Source organism: Phallusia mammillata, chromosome 7 (assembly GCF_965637545.1).
Source record: "Phallusia mammillata chromosome 7, kaPhaMamm4.hap1.1, whole genome shotgun sequence".
In the NCBI taxonomy this organism is placed as follows: domain Eukaryota; kingdom Metazoa; phylum Chordata; class Ascidiacea; order Phlebobranchia; family Ascidiidae; genus Phallusia; species Phallusia mammillata.
The window spans coordinates 1,268,755-1,291,122 of NC_137258.1; the positions used below are offsets into that span (position 1 = coordinate 1,268,755).

Below are 22,368 nucleotides of genomic sequence, written 5' to 3' on the forward strand. Positions count from 1 at the left end.
CAGATTCGTTTCATGCTTCCTCCCAAACACAACAAGATGCCTGTTATGGTGAATCATCTGCTATTGGGCAGAAAAGAAGGTAAATATGTGCTGGTTATTGGGTGGTGGATTACCTCTTGGTACATCCCCAAACGGGATCTTGCACTTATTTTGTATGTTAGCAGGGCATAATATGCCAATTTAATGCTCGGATTAGTTTGTGCAACTGCTCGGTCAAGCACCGAGCATCTAAATCAGCGATGCTCGACGGTGCCGAACAACCTGGGTTCTGGCTCGGCCCAACCCTAATGTGTAGGCATATTTGTCCCATCTTTGGCAGATTTTCAGCTTTATTGTTTGCTGTTTCACTGCTTGTCGTTGGTTTGTTTTCACGTTTGATTGGAAGTGGCACTGGAACCCAGGTTGACCCCCACCCCAAAGCGCCTGACACTTTAAAACACAGGTTAAAGTGAACAAAACAAGAATTAGTTGATAAATATATACTCGTTTCCTAACATAAAAATAACTTTTATTGTTTTATTCATTGTGTTTATTTATTTCATACAAATTTTTTCTACTTTTCCAAAGGTTATGTTTTCATTGTCGGAATTGACAAGATCACTTGTTAAAACTGCGTCGCATACAACTAACGGCTTGTTATTTTATATTGTGGTTTGAAGCTGTGCGTTTTTCATCCACAGCAAACTCTGGCAGTCCGACCCTTAAACCCGTGCAAGTTCAGGAAAAACGCACCAAGCGAAGACCGAGGGCGACCCCAAGCGGTGGGCGGACAAGAAAAACAATTCCCTCATAATTAAATCGCCTGATTAACTACATTTCATGACGTCAAACACGCCATTGTGACGTCAGTAGCATTGTGACGAAAAGTGTCACGTGATCTAGTCGTAGCAGGGAGTAGATTATGTGATGTGTGAGTAAAGTGAACGTCGGCGCCGCAAGTTGGCATTGCACAGTGACTAATGGTAAAGGTTCAAAAACAATTTAATGTTAGAACCAGTGATGCACCGAACCCGCTTAAAAGTTTCAGGCCGTAACCGAATATTCAGCGAAAAAGAAATGAAGTTTTGTGTGGTTAATGAAAACAAACTCACTTAATCACTCTAAAACAACTCCTGTAATAGGTAAACAAAACATAGAACACTACATTAGAGGGCGCGGTTAGTTATATTTTCACATCTCCATATGTTTGTTTTGTTTAACATGAAGCTCGCGTTTCAATTTGTAAAACTATCAATGTTGCAAGCCCGCAGAAGTTTTCACTTGAATTTGCACATGTGCGGTTTCTAAAAATTTAATCGTAGACATTTTTATCTGTAAGTCATACTTACTCCCTTCAAATTCGGTGCTTCCTAATGAAAACTATTTCCTGTATTTAAACCTTTTTCCAACGCAATCTTTCTGAAATTTCGCGGACTGCAATCAATTACAACGTCACAAACAAACTGCGAAATGCGGACTTTTTCACATCAATGCCAATATATTACACGCCAACCTGCACATATACTGGGGTGGTACTAAATACCGCATGGTATGCCGTTTCGTTTGCGGAATGTAAGAATACAACTCAGTCGAAGATAAATTAGACCAGATTGTAGTCTTACTTCAATCACAAACCCTCACCCCAACTTGTATAATAACTGTCAGCCCGAAATACTTTTTTCGCATAAAGTATATTTATGTCCATTAAAACTGCTTACCATATGATAACATGCTGTATTTAGTACCACCGCATAAACTCCCCGTCGCGCATTATATGTTTGTGTGAATGAATCAGTCGTAATTCCCCAAAAGAAGGCTGTTTTCTTGTTGGCCTTGTCGGTACAATTAAAATCGCTCATATTGTAAAAGTATTTCCTCGCTGCAAATGGGCGACGTGCAACCACATTTATATCGTACTGTGAATTGCTTCTTACTGCTGTGTTTGTGCAATTATATCAAATATCGGTTTGTTCTGTCAGCATGTGGGAATTGGTATCGTTTTTTTTCAGGCTGTATTCTTATTCCACAATGTTTAGTTGTGCACGATTTTGATTGAACGTGATTTAAAGATGAGGTAGAGACATAACATGTGAAAATAGAACATTCCAAGAACAAGTCATTCAAAATCGGGTAACTGAAAAAACGTTAGGTTTCAAACACGAAAAAAGGCATAAGCCAATACTTAATTCAAACATAGTTTTTTCAAAAGGGTATGTAGAAATCTAAGTCAAACAGAAATTAGAAAATGGACGATACAAATCGAATATATCAATATGTAAAAGCAAAACAAAGAAAGATTTAAAACAAAACTTCGACAGTAATGATTTCCAAACATATAGCGTTCCTCAGTGCAAAGAATTATGACGACATTGGGTTCCTTTGCTATCAAAGTAGGGAAACCACCGTTTGGAGCTATTTTCTATCAATGAGTGGCAGAGCATTGAAGCTATTCGCTGATATAAGCCCAATGTCGGAGCAATAACCGCGTCTTGTTGTTACGCGCTTGTCTTGCTCCTCCTACTCCTCCTCTGCGGCAGGTGATCACGAGGTTGCTAGAAGTCGATGCCTTTGCCAGGCCAAATCGCATTTTTGAGTGTTTGTGGTGACCCCAAACACAAAGTGTCGCGCTAGCAGGTGGTCTTCGACGTCCAGCCTCTACTGATGTGCTCGTTCTGGGTGTTTTGGCACACGGAACGTCGGCTCGTCACAGGTGACGTCAGAGCCCGGGAATCCGCTTCACTGCCCGTTTCCCGAGCAACGGCGGCATTTTGTTTCGGCGGTAGCAGTGGGGACAAGCCGAGTTGGCTTCTGTTTGCAGCGTCGGCCTCTCGGCATGCTAGAGGCGGCGACTTCTTGAACAAAAGAGGGGAGCAACGCTGGAGCAAATAGCCCCAGCATTGCGCCCTCCCCCGTCCAAGAGGAGCGGAGCTGGTCCTTAGCTTATCAGGAGGCGATGGTACTTGCGCGTCGAAAGCTCTACGTCACCGCTAAGCAAAGTGCCAAGCACCCGATTAGCAGTGACGCGTCGAACCTGCCTGAAGCAGCAAGCAGAAAGACTTCACCTCCTAAAAAACTTGGTCTTGACATGTACAGCATTCGATTACCTTAACCCAAGCAATAAGTACAAAGCTTAATGCCAGCGTAAGAAAGTTTGTGCATGCAGCAGCGACTTCGTTACGTTAAAATTAAGCAAAAATAACTACGCATTGCACAGTAAATTATCAACTGTTGTTTGGTTGAAGCCAACTGAACAAGTTATTGATGAAAGAAATTTCCGTTTTGTTGGTGAAATAACGAGTCCGAGACGAGTCGCTACTAAGACGAGTCCAAGTCAGGTCGAGTCTTTTTACAACTGAGACTCGAGTCAAGTCAAGTCTTTCAAAAAGGTGACTCGAATCTTACTGCCCTAAGGTTATAGAATTATCTTTGGGGTCAACAAATCGAAGAAAAATGCGGTTTTCGGTGGGTTTTCTCGGGAATATTCCAGTTCCAAACCGGTGATGACCGGTTTCTGCCTCCTACCGAACCTCCAAACCGGTTTAAACCGACTTTTAAAATCGAAAATTTTGACCCGACTTTTGAAAAAAAACCAAAGCTATAACCATTCTGTTTTTTACGATTTTTTGGTGGTCAAAAAATTGAAGAAAAATCCGGTTTTAGGTGGGTTTTCGCGGGAATATTCCAGTTTCAAACCGGTTATGACCGGTTTCTGCCTCCTACCGAACCTCCGGTCTAAACCAGTTTGAAACTGGAATATTCCGGTGAAAAACCACCGAAAACCGGATTTTTTTTGAATTTTTTGACCCCCGAAAATCGAAAAAACGGAAAGGCTATAGCCTTAGTGTTTTTCCAAAAATCGGGTCAAAATTTTGTCTCTCCGATTCCGGTTTAAACCGGTTTGGAGGTTCGGTAGGAGGCAGAAACCGGTCTAAACCAGTTTGAAACTGGAATATTCCGGTGAAAACCAACCGAAAACCGGATTTTGGCTATAGCCTTAGGTTTTTTTCAAAAATCGGGACAAAATTTTGTCTCTCCGATTCCGGTTTAAACCGGTTTGGAGGTTCGGTAGGAGGCAGAAACCGGTCTAAACCAGTTTGAAACTGGAATATTCCGGTGAAAAACCACCGAACACCGGATTTTTTTTGAATTTTTTGACCCCCGAAAATCGAAAAAACGGAAAGGCTATAGCCTTAGGTTTTTTTCAAAAATCGGGTCAAAATTTTGTCTCTCCGATTCCGGTTTAAACCGGTTTGGAGGTTCGGTAGGAGGCAGAAACCGGTCTAAACCAGTTTGAAACTGGAATATTCCGGTGAAAAACCACCGAAAACCGGATTTTTTTTGAATTTTTTGACCCCCGAAAATCGAAAAAACGGAAAGGCTATAGCCTTAGTGTTTTTTCAAAATTCGGGTCAAAATTGTGTCTCTCCGATTCCGGTTTAAACCGGTTTGGAGGTTCGGTAGGAGGCAGAAACCGGTCTAAACCAGTTTGAAACTGGAATATTCCGGTGAAAACCCACCGAAAACCGGATTTTTCTTGAATTTTTTAACCCCCGAAAATCGAAAAAACGGAAAGGCTATAGCCTTAGTGATTTTTTAAAAATCGGGTCAAAATTTTGTCTCTCCGATTCCGGTTTAAACCGGTTTGAGGGTTCGGTAGGAGGCAGAAACCGGTCTAAACCAGTTTGAAACTGGAATATTCCGGTGAAAACCCACCGAAAACCGGATTTTTTTTGAATTTTTTGACCCCCGAAAATCGAAAAAACGGAAAGGCTATAGCCTTAGGTTTTTTTCAAAAATCGGGTCAAAATTTTGTCTCTCCGATTCCGGTTTAAACCGGTTTGGAGGTTCGTTAGGAGGCAGAAACCGGTCTAAACCAGTTTGAAACTGGAATATTCCGGTGAAAAACCACCGAACACCGGATTTTTTTTGAATTTTTTGACCCCCGAAAATCGAAAAAACGGAAAGGCTATAGCCTTAGTGTTTTTTCAAAAATCGGGTCAAAATTTTGTCTCTCCGATTCCGGTTTAAACCGGTTAAGAGGTTCGGTAGGAGGCAGAAACCGATCTAAACCAGTTTGAAACTGGAATATTCCGGTGAAAAACCACCGAAAACCGGATTTTTTTTGAAATTTTTGACCCCCGAAAATCGAAAAAACGGAAAGGCTATAGCCTTAGGTTTTTTTCAAAAATCGGGTCAAAATTTTGTCTCTCCGATTCCGGTTTAAACCGGTTTGGAGGTTCGTTAGGAGGCAGAAACCGGTCTAAACCAGTTTGAAACTGGAATATTCCGGTGAAAAACCACCGAACACCGGATTTTTTTTGAATTTTTTGACCCCCGAAAATCGAAAAAACGGAAAGGCTATAGCCTTAGTGTTTTTTCAAAATTCGGGTCAAAATTTTGTCTCTCCGATTCCGGTTTAAACCGGTTTGGAGGTTCGGTAGGAGGCAGAAACCGGTCTAAACCAGTTTGAAACTGGAATATTCCGGTGAAAAACCACCGAAAACCGGATTTTTTTTGAATTTTTTGACCCCCGAAAATCGAAAAATCGGAAAGGCTATAGCCTTAGGTTTTTTTCAAAAATCGGGACAAAATTGTGTCTCTCCGATTCCGGTTTAAACCGGTTTGGAGGTTCGGTAGGAGGCAGAAACCGGTCTAAACCAGTTTGAAACTGGAATATTCCGGTGAAAAACCACCGAAAACCGGATTTATTTTGAATTTTTTGACCCCCGAAAATCGAAAAAACGGAAAGGCTATAGCCTTAGGTTTTTTTCAAAAATCGGGTCAAAATTTTATCTCTCCGATTCCGGTTTAAACCGGTTTGGAGGTTCGGTAGGAGGCAGAAACCGGTCTAAACCAGTTTGAAACTGGAATATTCCGGTGAAAAACCACCGAACACCGGATTTTTTTTGAATTTTTTGACCCCCGAAAATCGAAAAAACGGAAAGGCTATAGCCTTAGGTTTTTTTCAAAAATCGGGTCAAAATTTTGTCTCTCCGATTCCGGTTTAAATCGGTTTGGAGGTTCGGTAGGAGGCAGAAACCGATCTAAACCAGTTTGAAACTGGAATATTCCGGTGAAAACCCACCGAAAACCGGATTTTTTTTGAATTTTTTGACCCCCGAAAATCGAAAAAACGGAAAGGCTATAGCCTTAGGTTTTTTTCAAAAATCGGGTCAAAATTGTGTCTCTCCGATTCCGGTTTAAACCGGTTTGGAGGTTCGGTAGGAGGCAGAAACCGGTCTAAACCAGTTTGAAACTGGAATATTCCGGTGAAAAACCACCGAAAACCGGATTTTTCTTGAATTTTTTAACCCCCGAAAATCGAAAAAACGGAAAGGCTATAGCCTTAGTGATTTTTCAAAAATCGGGTCAAAATTTTGTCTCTCCGATTCCGGTTTAAACCGGTTTGCGGGTTCGGTAGGAGGCAGAAACCGGTCTAAACCAGTTTGAAACTGGAATATTCCGGTGAAAACCCACCGAAAACCGGATTTTTTTTGAATTTTTTGACCCCCGAAAATCGAAAAAACGGAAAGGCTATAGCCTTAGTGTTTTTTCAAAAATCGGGTCAAAATTTTGTCTCTCCGATTCCGGTTTAAACCGGTTAAGAGGTTCGGTAGGAGGCAGAAACCGATCTAAACCAGTTTGAAACTGGAATATTCCGGTGAAAAACCACCGAAAACCGGATTTTTTTTGAATTTTTTGACCCCCGAAAATCGAAAAAACGGAAAGGCTATAGCCTTAGGTTTTTTTCAAAAATCGGGTCAAAATTTTGTCTCTCCGATTCCGGTTTAAACCGGTTTGGAGGTTCGTTAGGAGGCAGAAACCGGTCTAAACCAGTTTGAAACTGGAATATTCCGGTGAAAAACCACCGAACACCGGATTTTTTTTGAATTTTTTGACCCCCGAAAATCGAAAAAACGGAAAGGCTATAGCCTTAGTGTTTTTTCAAAATTCGGGTCAAAATTTTGTCTCTCCGATTCCGGTTTAAACCGGTTTGGAGGTTCGGTAGGAGGCAGAAACCGGTCTAAACCAGTTTGAAACTGGAATATTCCGGTGAAAAACCACCGAAAACCGGATTTTTTTTGAATTTTTTGACCCCCGAAAATCGAAAAATCGGAAAGGCTATAGCCTTAGGTTTTTTTCAAAAATCGGGACAAAATTGTGTCTCTCCGATTCCGGTTTAAACCGGTTTGGAGGTTCGGTAGGAGGCAGAAACCGGTCTAAACCAGTTTGAAACTGGAATATTCCGGTGAAAAACCACCGAAAACCGGATTTTTTTTGAATTTTTTGACCCCCGAAAATCGAAAAAACGGAAAGGCTATAGCCTTAGGTTTTTTTCAAAAATCGGATTTTTTTTGAATTTTTTGACCCCCGAAAATCGAAAAATCGGAAAGGCTATAGCCTTAGGTTTTTTTCAAAAATCGGGACAAAATTGTGTCTCTCCGATTCCGGTTTAAACCGGTTTGGAGGTTCGGTAGGAGGCAGAAACCGGTCTAAACCAGTTTGAAACTGGAATATTCCGGTGAAAAACCACCGAACACCGGATTTTTTTTGAATTTTTTGACCCCCGAAAATCGAAAAAACGGAAAGGCTATAGCCTTAGGTTTTTTTCAAAAACCGGATTTTTTTTGAATTTTTTGACCCCCGAAAATCGAAAAATCGGAAAGGCTATAGCCTTAGGTTTTTTTCAAAAACCGGATTTTTTTTGAATTTTTTGACCCCCGAAAATCGAAAAATCGGAAAGGCTATAGCCTTAGGTTTTTTTCAAAAATCGGGACAAAATTGTGTCTCTCCGATTCCGGTTTAAACCGGTTTGGAGGTTCGGTAGGAGGCAGAAACCGGTCTAAACCAGTTTGAAACTGGAATATTCCGGTGAAAACCCACCGAAAACCGGATTTTTCTTGAATTTTTTAACCCCCGAAAATCGAAAAAACGGAAAGGCTATAGCCTTAGTGTTTTTTCAAAAATCGGGTCAAAATTTTGTCTCTCCGATTCCGGTTTAAACCGGTTAAGAGGTTCGGTAGGAGGCAGAAACCGATCTAAACCAGTTTGAAACTGGAATATTCCGGTGAAAAACCACCGAAAACCGGATTTTTTTTGAATTTTTTGACCCCCGAAAATCGAAAAAACGGAAAGGCTATAGCCTTAGGTTTTTTTCAAAAATCGGGTCAAAATTTTGTCTCTCCGATTCCGGTTTAAACCGGTTTGGAGGTTCGGTAGGAGGCAGAAACCGATCTAAACCAGTTTGAAACTGGAATATTCCGGTGAAAAACCACCGAACACCGGATTTTTTTTGAATTTTTTGAACCACGAAAATCGAAAAAACGGAAAGGCTATAGCCTTAGTGTTTTTTCAAAATTCGGGTCAAAATTTTGTCACTCCGATTCCGGTTTAAACCGGTTTGAAGGTTCGGTAGGAGGCAGAAACCAGTCTAAACCAGTTTGAAACTGGAATATTCCGGTGAAAACCCACCGAAAACCGGATTTTTTTTGAATTTTTTGACCCCCGAAAATCGAAAAAACGGAAAGGCTATAGCCTTAGTGTTTTTTCAAAAATCGGGTCAAAATTGTGTCTCTCCGATTCCGGTTTAAACCGGTTTGGAGGTTCGGTAGGAGGCAGAAACCGGTCTAAACCAGTTTGAAACTGGAATATTCCGGTGAAAACCCACCGAAAACCGGATTTTTCTTGAATTTTTTAACCCCCGAAAATCGAAAAAACGGAAAGGCTATAGCCTTAGTGTTTTTTCAAAAATCGGGTCAAAATTTTGTCTCTCCGATTCCGGTTTAAACCGGTTTGCGGGTTCGGTAGGAGGCAGAAACCGGTCTAAACCAGTTTGAAACTGGAATATTCCGGTGAAAAACCACCGAACACCGGATTTTTTTTGAATTTTTTGACACCCGAAAATCGAAAAATCGGAAAGGCTATAGCCTTAGGTTTTTTTCAAAAATCGGGTCAAAATTGTGTCTCTCCGATTCCGGTTTAAATCGGTTTGGAGGTTCGGTAGGAGGCAGAAACCGATCCAAACCAGTTTGAAACTGGAATATTCCGGTGAAAACCCACCGAAAACTGGATTTTTTTGACTTTTTTGACCCCCGAAAATCGAAAAAACGGAAAGGCTATAGCCTTAGTGTTTTTTCAAAAATCGGGTCAAAATTGTGTCTCTCCGATTCCGGTTTAAACCGGTTTGGAGGTTCGGTAGGAGGCAGAAACCGGTCTAAACCAGTTTGAAACTGGAATATTCCGGTGAAAACCCACCGAAAACCGGATTTTTCTTGAATTTTTTGAACCACGAAAATCGAAAAAACGGAAAGGCTATAGCCTTAGTGTTTTTTCAAAAATCGGGTCAAAATTTTGTCTCTCCGATTCCGGTTTAAACCGGTTTGGAGGTTCGGTAGGAGGCAGAAACCGGTCTAAACCAGTTTGAAACTGGAATATTCCGGTGAAAAACCACCGAACACCGGATTTTTTTTGAATTTTTTGACCCCCGAAAATCGAAAAAACGGAAAGGCTATAGCCTTAGGTTTTTTTCAAAAATCGGGTCAAAATTTTGTCTCTCCGATTCCGGTTTAAACCGGTTTGGAGGTTCGGTAGGAGGCAGAAACCGGTCTAAACCAGTTTGAAACTGGAATATTCCGGTGAAAAACCACCGAAAACCGGATTTTTTTTGAATTTTTTGACCCCCGAAAATCGAAAAAACGGAAAGGCTATAGCCTTAGTGTTTTTTCAAAATTCGGGTCAAAATTGTGTCTCTCCGATTCCGGTTTAAACCGGTTTGGAGGTTCGGTAGGAGGCAGAAACCGGTCTAAACCAGTTTGAAACTGGAATATTCCGGTGAAAACCCACCGAAAACCGGATTTTTCTTGAATTTTTTAACCCCCGAAAATCGAAAAAACGGAAAGGCTATAGCCTTAGTGATTTTTTAAAAATCGGGTCAAAATTTTGTCTCTCCGATTCCGGTTTAAACCGGTTTGAGGGTTCGGTAGGAGGCAGAAACCGGTCTAAACCAGTTTGAAACTGGAATATTCCGGTGAAAACCCACCGAAAACCGGATTTTTTTTGAATTTTTTGACCCCCGAAAATCGAAAAAACGGAAAGGCTATAGCCTTAGGTTTTTTTCAAAAATCGGGTCAAAATTTTGTCTCTCCGATTCCGGTTTAAACCGGTTTGGAGGTTCGTTAGGAGGCAGAAACCGGTCTAAACCAGTTTGAAACTGGAATATTCCGGTGAAAAACCACCGAACACCGGATTTTTTTTGAATTTTTTGACCCCCGAAAATCGAAAAAACGGAAAGGCTATAGCCTTAGTGTTTTTTCAAAAATCGGGTCAAAATTTTGTCTCTCCGATTCCGGTTTAAACCGGTTAAGAGGTTCGGTAGGAGGCAGAAACCGATCTAAACCAGTTTGAAACTGGAATATTCCGGTGAAAAACCACCGAAAACCGGATTTTTTTTGAAATTTTTGACCCCCGAAAATCGAAAAAACGGAAAGGCTATAGCCTTAGGTTTTTTTCAAAAATCGGGTCAAAATTTTGTCTCTCCGATTCCGGTTTAAACCGGTTTGGAGGTTCGTTAGGAGGCAGAAACCGGTCTAAACCAGTTTGAAACTGGAATATTCCGGTGAAAAACCACCGAACACCGGATTTTTTTTGAATTTTTTGACCCCCGAAAATCGAAAAAACGGAAAGGCTATAGCCTTAGTGTTTTTTCAAAATTCGGGTCAAAATTTTGTCTCTCCGATTCCGGTTTAAACCGGTTTGGAGGTTCGGTAGGAGGCAGAAACCGGTCTAAACCAGTTTGAAACTGGAATATTCCGGTGAAAAACCACCGAAAACCGGATTTTTTTTGAATTTTTTGACCCCCGAAAATCGAAAAATCGGAAAGGCTATAGCCTTAGGTTTTTTTCAAAAATCGGGACAAAATTGTGTCTCTCCGATTCCGGTTTAAACCGGTTTGGAGGTTCGGTAGGAGGCAGAAACCGGTCTAAACCAGTTTGAAACTGGAATATTCCGGTGAAAAACCACCGAAAACCGGATTTATTTTGAATTTTTTGACCCCCGAAAATCGAAAAAACGGAAAGGCTATAGCCTTAGGTTTTTTTCAAAAATCGGGTCAAAATTTTATCTCTCCGATTCCGGTTTAAACCGGTTTGGAGGTTCGGTAGGAGGCAGAAACCGGTCTAAACCAGTTTGAAACTGGAATATTCCGGTGAAAAACCACCGAACACCGGATTTTTTTTGAATTTTTTGACCCCCGAAAATCGAAAAAACGGAAAGGCTATAGCCTTAGGTTTTTTTCAAAAATCGGGTCAAAATTTTGTCTCTCCGATTCCGGTTTAAATCGGTTTGGAGGTTCGGTAGGAGGCAGAAACCGATCTAAACCAGTTTGAAACTGGAATATTCCGGTGAAAACCCACCGAAAACCGGATTTTTTTTGAATTTTTTGACCCCCGAAAATCGAAAAAACGGAAAGGCTATAGCCTTAGGTTTTTTTCAAAAATCGGGTCAAAATTGTGTCTCTCCGATTCCGGTTTAAACCGGTTTGGAGGTTCGGTAGGAGGCAGAAACCGGTCTAAACCAGTTTGAAACTGGAATATTCCGGTGAAAAACCACCGAAAACCGGATTTTTCTTGAATTTTTTAACCCCCGAAAATCGAAAAAACGGAAAGGCTATAGCCTTAGTGATTTTTCAAAATTCGGGTCAAAATTTTGTCTCTCCGATTCCGGTTTAAACCGGTTTGGAGGTTCGGTAGGAGGCAGAAACCGGTCTAAACCAGTTTGAAACTGGAATATTCCGGTGAAAAACCACCGAAAACCGGATTTTTTTTGAATTTTTTGACCCCCGAAAATCGAAAAAACGGAAAGGCTATAGCCTTAGTGTTACATCTTATTTGCCAGTAATTGCAGATTTCTATTGATTCCCGCATTTCCTCAGTACAACTTGTGTTGTAATCTATGGCGTTGTGTGACGTAATAATCGGCTGCCAGTTTTGTGTGATAACGCAACGTGGTTCAGTTCTTTTTGTTGCTGACTTCCGTGGAGCACGGTGCTGCGTCGGTTGAATTAGAAAAGGCTATTTATTGTCGTGTTGACGATTATTGGTGAGTCACTTTGTACATATGTGTTTAATGACTCCAAAATGTGAATTATTGTAATGAATGTGAACTTAACCGCAATGACCTAATATGTCATTCGCTTTGTAATAGTTGTACTGTACGTGTAATTGGGTTTAGACAAGGTGCTTAAGTTGCATTTTGTTTACGCAGTATTTCTGTTTTATCTTCACGTGAAGCGTGACTTATTCTGTACTGTCGCCCAACATAGCTTGGTAAGAACTGTGTGTGACGTCATAAAGGCGCAGTGTGGTGACATATGTTATTGTATGTTTAGGTGTGTACCAGTAATTGATGCGAGTTGAATACCCGTGCTATTTACTCTCTCCGGTTACCACAACAGTTGGTAAGATTTGTGCTATATTTCTGCATTTAAAGCGCAGTGTGTTAATGTCATGCTTTATGCAGAAACCGTTTCCTATACGTTTCCTATACGTTTCCTATACGTTTCCTATACGTTTCCAATTCGTTTTCATCGTCCTACATTCAAAGAATTCGCCTAATAAGATCAGCTAAACATCTATCTGTGTGGACTGGTTGTTGGAGGCTATTAGGAATCGCGTTTCAATTCTCTCCTCGTGTGATGTTCCGCGCTATAACCGGGGCGCGTTCACGGGACGTTACATGAAAGTTTCAACTGGCTGTTGAAGACAATCTGCAGTTGAAATCAAGTTTCAACTGCTTCCTGCAAGAAAGTTTCAACTGGCTGTTGAAGACAATCTGCAGTTGAAATCAAGTTTCAACTGCTTCCTGCAAGAAAGTTTCAACTGTTGTTGAACACAACTCTGCAGTTGAAATCAAGTTTCAACTGTTCGTTGAACAGAACAATACAGTTGAAATCAAGTTTCAACTGCTTCTTGAAATAAGCTTCAACTGTGTGTTGAAGATCAGTTTAACCGTTTGTTAAATATTTAAGCGGTCGAAGATGAGCCAATCAAACGTTACAACTCCTGAAGCGATCGCTGACTGTCGTCGACGTCTAGATGATCAATATCTAGCCGCCGAGTGTCTGATGAAGGACCACCGCAACAAACAGGTGCTCGAGACGATCTTGGTTGCGCTTGAACACCTTTTTGTGGATGCTGTTGCTGTCTACGAGGCGCATCCCGATCTTGCCGCCGAACTAGCTAGCGTGAGGAAAAACAAGGCCGAATTTGATGACCGAGTTTCTCACTGGATTCGTGAGGTAAATTCTCCATCTAGCATTGCTTTACCTGTTAACATAGCTAGTCCGGGTGGAAGTGGTGATAAGAGTCCAAGGGACAACGACTCCTTCTGCGGACGAAGTAGGCGATCTAGTTCTTCCACTAACAGTAGAACTAGAGTTAAAGTTACTACGCAGCTTGCGCGTCTTGCTATTCAACAGACAGCGCAGAAGCAGGAGCTAGCCAGACAGCACGAAGTAATGAAACGGCAAACCGATATACTACGCGCAGAAGAGAACATGCGACGCGCAGAAGAAGACAGACGTCGCGCCGAAGAAGAAATTCGTCGTGCTGAAGAAGAACAGCGTCAAAGGGACAAAATGGAAATGCTGGAACTGCAGCACCAGCTCCAAGCCGCAGAGGTTGAAGAGAAAGTTTGGGACGAGATGTCAGGAAACACGGAGTACGTGACGGTGAAGGAAGGTTCTGGTAAATCGACCACGCCTCCCCCGGAGGAGCCGCTCGGGGATCAACGTCGCGTATTGTTCACGTCACCGCCTGTCACGTCGCAGCGAAGCCCTCCTGACCAGCGGTATGTGGTTGACTATGTTGCTCCTTCGAAGTCCCCATCCCAATATGCGCCTAAAATTAAATCTTCGTTTGACGAAAGAGGTTCCTTTACCGCAGCAAACCCAATTGTAAATAATATTTGTACATACGATTCAGTCAAGCCAACTGGCGTGCATGACAATGAGATTGCATCACTTGTAAAGCACATAAACAGACCGAAGCCTAAGGTTCTCGTTTTTGATGGCAATCCAATGGACTATTGGAAGTTTGTGCGCAATTTCGATTCTCGTATCGACGACAAGGTCGACGACGATGGTGCCAAATTGTCGTATTTGGCGCAGCATTGTGATGGCAAAGCCCGTAAATTGATTGAACACTGCTTTAGACTAAAGGTAAACGGGTACCAACAAGCGAGACAGTTACTGTACGACCACTTTGGCAAGTCACACATAATCGCTCATGCATGTGTGAGGTGTGTTGTCAACGGTCCAGAATTGCGACCGAACGATGCTGCTGGTTTAAGCGAGTTTGCGCAGTCGCTGCGCGATTGTTTACTTACACTTTCAGACATTGACGAGCATTCCGAGATGAATAATTACCCCACGTTGATTGCTGTTGTGAATCGTCTACCGTTCAAGATGCAAGAGGCTTGGAAACGGCGTGTTGAGAAAATTCTCAGAGATACTGGCCGTGAACCTTTGTTTGAGCATCTTGTGGACTTTGTGGAAACGGAGGATCGGATTGCAAATTCACTGTTCAGCCGCATGCTCGATGAGCATCGCAACGAAGCTAAGAAGGCGAAAGGTAAAAGTAGTCATGTAAAGGCTTCCAGTCATGTCGTTGTAAGCGAACAAGAATCTAGGCCGAAGGTTCGTGCCGGACCTTCCCATTTTCCCACTACCCCGTTGTGCCAGTGCTGTTCGGGAAACCACGTGCTTGCTAAGTGCGAGGAATTTAAATCCCTACCTTACCGCGATCGTCTGCGCGTCACCCGGCGCCGTAGACTCTGTGATAATTGTTTCAGATTTGGGCACTTTGCCACTAAGTGCAACAGCCCCAAAGCGTGTACCGTCAGGGACTGCAATGAAGCCCATCACACCTTATTGCATCCGCCAGAGAAGAGAGAGGGCGAGTCTCCTGTCAAAGGACCTGCGCCGGAACGGACAGTTTGTTCGGTTGTGTCGGCGATTGGAAAGAACTGTCATGCTTCCTCCGGTAGACAGAGCGTCAACTTGATGATGGTTGCGGTCAAAGTCAGTGCTAACGGTAGGACTGTTGATACTTACGCTCTTTTAGATACTGGCTCGGGCATTACCTTGTGCGACAAGAAACTGACAGATAAGCTTGGGCTGCAAGGTGAACCTAGCAACGTGACGCTTAAAACGATCAACGGGAACAGTCGCAAGCGCGAGGGCGAAAGAGTGAATTTATCTGTTGCTTCGCTCGATGGCTCTACAACAGTGGAACTTCCTGAGGTTTTCGCTGTTGATTGTTTGCCTATCACCGCCAACAAGTTTCCGAGAAACGCGGAATTGGATGCACTGCCACATATTAGAGACCTGTCATTCCCACAGGTAGATTGCAGTGAAGCTTTGTTGCTCATCGGGCTAGACGTTCCAGAGGCCTTTCTCGTGCAAGAGGTACGGAAGGGAAAATCGAAGCAACCTATTGCATTCAGGGTTCCACTTGGATGGGCATTGGCAGGACCTGTCTCTAACAAGTCAACCGATTTGTTTTCCGTCAACTTTACTCAAGTTGCCGATGATTCGCTGCAAGGGAAGTTAGAGCGAATGTGGAAGACCGACTTTCAAGACACCAACCCCGACGCGATGCCTATGTCGCGTGAAGACAGGTTCGTCTTGGATAAAATGAAAACCAGTGTGCAATTCAAGCAAGGTCATTATGAGTTGCCGTTGCCATGGCGCCCGAACGCACAACCGCTTCGGTGCAACCGGGACATGGCGCTAAATCGTTTGGGTTCTTTGGAACGTCGCATGAGACGCGACGCCGTGCTACGCGATGCGTATACAAAGACGGTACAGGGTTACATAGCTAAGGGCTATGCCGAAGAAGTTCCAGATGAGAAACAGTCTGCAGAGGTAGTATGGTACCTGCCGCATCACCCTGTTACAAATCCACACAAGCCCGGGAAAGTACGGGTAGTTTTTGACTGTGCTGCCAAATACCGCGACCAGTCGTTGAATGATGCTTTACTCCAGGGTCCGGATCTGACCAATTCCTTAGTAGGAGTTCTTTCAAGATTTCGGATGGAAAAGGTAGCTCTTGTCGCCGACGTCGAGGCCATGTTTCATCAGATACGTGTGAAGCCGACAGACTGCGATGCGCTTCGGTTCTTGTGGTGGCCTGATGGCGATGTGTCGAAGAAGCCCACCGCGCACAGGATGCTCGTTCATTTGTTTGGAGCAACTTCTTCCCCTTCCTGCGCGAGTTTTTGTCTTAAACAAGCCGCTAATGATCTGCAAAGCGAATTTCCAAAGGAAGTCGTCGAGACGGTAGAAAAGAATTTCTACGTTGACGACTGTTTAAAATCCGTGTCGACTGAAGCAGAAGCAGTTCAGTTGGTCAAAGGTATTTGTGCACTTCTCAAGAAGAAGGGATTTCGGCTAACCAAGTGGCTTAGCAACAGCGAGCGAGTTCTCGCGTCTATTGATGAAGAGGAACGGGCTAAATCGGTGAAGGAGCTGGACGCGGATGGTTCCTCGTGCGAGAGGGTACTTGGCGTTCGGTGGAACGTTTCTTCGGACGAGTTCGGTTTCAATGTCGATGTAAAGCAGCTTACAGCCTACACCAGAAGGTCAATCCTGTCGGTGGTAAGTTCCTTATACGACCCTCTTGGCTTTGCAGCGCCTGTGATCGTGGTGGCAAAGACGATGCAAAGAGATCTCTGCAGAAAGCAGCTGGGATGGGATGACGTTCTTACCGATGAAGACTCCGAATCGTGGGCAAAATGGTTGCAGCAACTACCGCGGTTAGGAGACGTCGTTCTGCCAAGATTCGTGAAGCCCCACGATTTTGGTAAGGTGCGAAAAACGGAATTGCACCATTTTGCAGATGCGTCATCTACAGCTTACGGTGCGGTGACCTATCTGAGGCTGGTAGACGAGCGAGGATGCATTCACTGCTCGTTTGTAATAGGCAAGGCACGCGTTGCCCCCCTGAAGACATTGTCCGATGAGAAATTGATGACGCTGATGGTGGAGGTCGAGGCCATCCTGAACTCTCGTCCCTTGGTTCCGGTGACGTTCGATTCGAAGGATGAGGAGCCCCTTACACCAAATCACCTACTGCTGCAACGTGCAGCGCCGAATATGTCCCCTGGACTGTTTACGGGGAAGGACTGTTACCATCGTAACCGTTGGCGCCAAGTACAATACTTGGCCGACCAATTTTGGCGACGATGGTCGCGCGAGTACCTGCCGACGCTAATGCCCAGATCGAAGTGGGCAAATGGACATTCTAATTTCACGGTCGGCGACATTGTGCTTGTAGCGGATGATAATCAGCCTAGGAGCAAATGGCTTCTGGGTCGCGTGACCGATGTGCTTCCTGATCGGAAGGGAGTAGTGCGTCAGGTGATCGTCAAGACTCACACTGGAGCACTCAGACGCCCAATTGCAAAATTGTGCTTGCTATGCCGCGACGACGCGATGCGTGATTAGTTGTGTGTTTATTGTGTTCGCAATTACTGCCGATGTTTGTGTGTTGTGTTGTAAATGTACTCCTTGGATTCGTACATTGTGGGGGGGTATGTTACATCTTATTTGCCAGTAATTGCAGATTTCTATTGATTCCCGCATTTCCTCAGTACAACTTGTGTTGTAATCTATGGCGTTGTGTGACGTAATAATCGGCTGCCAGTTTTGTGTGATAACGCAACGTGGTTCAGTTCTTTTTGTTGCTGACTTCCGTGGAGCACGGTGCTGCGTCGGTTGAATTAGAAAAGGCTATTTATTGTCGTGTTGACGATTATTGGTGAGTCACTTTGTACATATGTGTTTAATGACTCCAAAATGTGAATTATTGTAATGAATGTGAACTTAACCGCAATGACCTAATATGTCATTCGCTTTGTAATAGTTGTACTGTACGTGTAATTGGGTTTAGACAAGGTGCTTAAGTTGCATTTTGTTTACGCAGTATTTCTGTTTTATCTTCACGTGAAGCGTGACTTATTCTGTACTGTCGCCCAACATAGCTTGGTAAGAACTGTGTGTGACGTCATAAAGGCGCAGTGTGGTGACATATGTTATTGTATGTTTAGGTGTGTACCAGTAATTGATGCGAGTTGAATACCCGTGCTATTTACTCTCTCCGGTTACCACAACAGTTGGTAAGATTTGTGCTATATTTCTGCATTTAAAGCGCAGTGTGTTAATGTCATGCTTTATGCAGAAACCGTTTCCTATACGTTTCCTATACGTTTCCTATACGTTTCCTATACGTTTCCAATTCGTTTTCATCGTCCTACATTCAAAGAATTCGCCTAATAAGATCAGCTAAACATCTATCTGTGTGGACTGGTTGTTGGAGGCTATTAGGAATCGCGTTTCAATTCTCTCCTCGTGTGATGTTCCGCGCTATAACCGGGGCGCGTTCACGGGACGTTACACTTAGGTTTTTTTCAAAAATCGGGACAAAATTGTGTCTCTCCGATTCCGGTTTAAACCGGTTTGGAGGTTCGGTAGGAGGCAGAAACCGGTCTAAACCAGTTTGAAACTGGAATATTCCGGTGAAAAACCACCGAAAACCGGATTTTTTTTGAATTTTTTGACCCCCGAAAATCGAAAAAACGGAAAGGCTATAGCCTTAGGTTTTTTTCAAAAATCGGATTTTTTTTGAATTTTTTGACCCCCGAAAATCGAAAAATCGGAAAGGCTATAGCCTTAGGTTTTTTTCAAAAATCGGGACAAAATTGTGTCTCTCCGATTCCGGTTTAAACCGGTTTGGAGGTTCGGTAGGAGGCAGAAACCGGTCTAAACCAGTTTGAAACTGGAATATTCCGGTGAAAAACCACCGAACACCGGATTTTTTTTGAATTTTTTGACCCCCGAAAATCGAAAAAACGGAAAGGCTATAGCCTTAGGTTTTTTTCAAAAACCGGATTTTTTTTGAATTTTTTGACCCCCGAAAATCGAAAAATCGGAAAGGCTATAGCCTTAGGTTTTTTTCAAAAACCGGATTTTTTTTGAATTTTTTGACCCCCGAAAATCGAAAAATCGGAAAGGCTATAGCCTTAGGTTTTTTTCAAAAATCGGGACAAAATTGTGTCTCTCCGATTCCGGTTTAAACCGGTTTGGAGGTTCGGTAGGAGGCAGAAACCGGTCTAAACCAGTTTGAAACTGGAATATTCCGGTGAAAAACCACCGAACACCGGATTTTTTTTGAATTTTTTGACCCCCGAAAATCGAAAAAACGGAAAGGCTATAGCCTTAGGTTTTTTTCAAAAATCGGGTCAAAATTGTGTCTCTCCGATTCCGGTTTAAACCGGTTTGGAGGTTCGGTAGGAGGCAGAAACCGGTCTAAACCAGTTTGAAACTGGAATATTCCGGTGAAAAACCACCGAAAACCGGATTTTTTTTGAATTTTTTGACCCCCGAAAATCGAAAAAACGGAAAGGCTATAGCCTTAGGTTTTTTTCAAAAATCGGGTCAAAATTTTGTCTCTCCGATTCCGGTTTAAACCGGTTTGGAGGTTCGGTAGGAGGCAGAAACCGGTCTAAACCAGTTTGAAACTGGAATATTCCGGTGAAAAACCACCGAAAACCGGATTTTTTTTGAATTTTTTGACCCCCGAAAATCGAAAAAACGGAAAGGCTATAGCCTTAGGTTTTTTTCAAAAATCGGGTCAAAATTGTGTCTCTCCGATTCCGGTTTAAACCGGTTTGGAGGTTCGGTAGGAGGCAGAAACCGGTCTAAACCAGTTTGAAACTGGAATATTCCGGTGAAAACCCACCGAAAACCGGATTTTTCTTGAATTTTTTAACCCCCGAAAATCGAAAAAACGGAAAGGCTATAGCCTTAGTGTTTTTTCAAAAATCGGGTCAAAATTTTGTCTCTCCGATTCCGGTTTAAACCGGTTAAGAGGTTCGGTAGGAGGCAGAAACCGATCTAAACCAGTTTGAAACTGGAATATTCCGGTGAAAAACCACCGAAAACCGGATTTTTTTTGAATTTTTTGACCCCCGAAAATCGAAAAAACGGAAAGGCTATAGCCTTAGGTTTTTTTCAAAAATCGGGTCAAAATTTTGTCTCTCCGATTCCGGTTTAAACCGGTTTGGAGGTTCGGTAGGAGGCAGAAACCGATCTAAACCAGTTTGAAACTGGAATATTCCGGTGAAAAACCACCGAACACCGGATTTTTTTTGAATTTTTTGAACCACGAAAATCGAAAAAACGGAAAGGCTATAGCCTTAGTGTTTTTTCAAAATTCGGGTCAAAATTTTGTCACTCCGATTCCGGTTTAAACCGGTTTGAAGGTTCGGTAGGAGGCAGAAACCAGTCTAAACCAGTTTGAAACTGGAATATTCCGGTGAAAACCCACCGAAAACCGGATTTTTTTTGAATTTTTTGACCCCCGAAAATCGAAAAAACGGAAAGGCTATAGCCTTAGTGTTTTTTCAAAAATCGGGTCAAAATTGTGTCTCTCCGATTCCGGTTTAAACCGGTTTGGAGGTTCGGTAGGAGGCAGAAACCGGTCTAAACCAGTTTGAAACTGGAATATTCCGGTGAAAACCCACCGAAAACCGGATTTTTCTTGAATTTTTTAACCCCCGAAAATCGAAAAAACGGAAAGGCTATAGCCTTAGTGTTTTTTCAAAAATCGGGTCAAAATTTTGTCTCTCCGATTCCGGTTTAAACCGGTTTGCGGGTTCGGTAGGAGGCAGAAACCGGTCTAAACCAGTTTGAAACTGGAATATTCCGGTGAAAAACCACCGAACACCGGATTTTTTTTGAATTTTTTGACACCCGAAAATCGAAAAATCGGAAAGGCTATAGCCTTAGGTTTTTTTCAAAAATCGGGTCAAAATTGTGTCTCTCCGATTCCGGTTTAAATCGGTTTGGAGGTTCGGTAGGAGGCAGAAACCGATCCAAACCAGTTTGAAACTGGAATATTCCGGTGAAAACCCACCGAAAACTGGATTTTTTTGACTTTTTTGACCCCCGAAAATCGAAAAAACGGAAAGGCTATAGCCTTAGTGTTTTTTCAAAAATCGGGTCAAAATTGTGTCTCTCCGATTCCGGTTTAAACCGGTTTGGAGGTTCGGTAGGAGGCAGAAACCGGTCTAAACCAGTTTGAAACTGGAATATTCCGGTGAAAACCCACCGAAAACCGGATTTTTCTTGAATTTTTTGAACCACGAAAATCGAAAAAACGGAAAGGCTATAGCCTTAGTGTTTTTTCAAAAATCGGGTCAAAATTTTGTCTCTCCGATTCCGGTTTAAACCGGTTTGGAGGTTCGGTAGGAGGCAGAAACCGGTCTAAACCAGTTTGAAACTGGAATATTCCGGTGAAAAACCACCGAAAACCGGATTTTTTTTGAATTTTTTGACCCCCGAAAATCGAAAAAAACTGCCTCCTTCCGCACCTCAAAAACCGGTTCAAACGGGTGCCTTTTAATGCTACAGGTGCGCTAGGTGCGCTTGGTACCGCGCTTGATAACCTTTTTTCGTGCAACGTAACTTAAAAATAGTTCAGGTAACTTTATTTGGTGCGATTAAACTCATAACAGTTACAACGTAACTCGAAAATACTTAAGCTGTCCTGATTTTGCGACAAATCTTAAATACCCCAGTGAACGTTAAAACACGCAAATAATGCTGGAAAAGAGTTACGATTGTCCTAACACATACCCCAAACTCTAAACCCTAAACCCTGAACCCCAAACCCCAACCCTAATCTTAACCCTAACCTATACCCAAACCTAACCCTAACAACCAGTACCTACACCGTAGGTCCTACAGCAGGGGTGGGGAACCTACTTAGTACTGGGGACGCATGAATTGCACAACATTTTTAGACGGGCCAAATGTTTTTTTTTATTTTCAAATTTCGTGTAATACCCTAAGCACACAAGTGATTTTATATTTCATCGCTCCAAAATTTGATTTTTTAGCAACAAACAAGGCATACAGGTTCAGCACTTAATTCGACTAAAATCTGTCCATTCTTTCTGGAACACCCTAGCTCCATTATACCGAATATATTTTATGTAACAATATAAGGATCCACACGTTAATAGCTCTAAAATCACTTTAAAACTAACACCACATGGCTAATGATTCGTTACTGCAAGGTGAGACAGTCGAGTGACTGTTACGTCACAAATACAGCAAGTCGTCGAATTTGTGGCAATTTTAATAAGTTTGGCGTCAAATGTGGAAATGTCTTTTCAAGTAAATATTTGTACATAAACATTTTATTGTTGTTGTTGTTTTTTGATACTATGTTTTATGCTGTACTTTAAACAAAATTGTGACGCGGGCCGCATTAAAAAGGCAAGCGGGCCGCAGGTTCCCCACCCCTGTCCTACAGCATTATTACGTTA

General features: G+C 42.7%; 1 protein-coding gene across 6 annotated transcripts; it reads left to right on the forward strand.

Annotated features, from left to right (window-relative positions):
• The first annotated feature begins 11,853 nt into the window (after positions 1–11,853).
• LOC145238649 (uncharacterized) lies at positions 11,854–18,245 on the forward strand. Of its 6 annotated transcripts, none has more exons than XR_013862157.1 (3): positions 11,854–12,433; positions 13,004–17,795; positions 17,961–18,245. XR_013862157.1 is itself a non-coding variant. In XM_080101885.1 (3 exons), the coding sequence occupies exons 2-3, from the start codon at positions 13,013–13,015 to the stop codon at positions 17,480–17,482; spliced, it is 4,290 nt and encodes a 1,429-aa protein (XP_079958011.1). In that variant the 5' UTR covers positions 11,854–12,433; positions 13,004–13,012; the 3' UTR covers positions 17,483–17,871. The 6 variants fall into 6 exon arrangements, 4 of the variants coding, with proteins under 4 accessions (XP_079958011.1, XP_079958008.1, XP_079958009.1 ...); XR_013862158.1 differs by having other exon boundaries at positions 18,085–18,245; XM_080101885.1 differs by lacking the exon at positions 17,961–18,245 and having other exon boundaries at positions 13,004–13,273; positions 13,454–17,871.
• Positions 18,246–22,368: the final 4,123 nt, after the last annotated feature.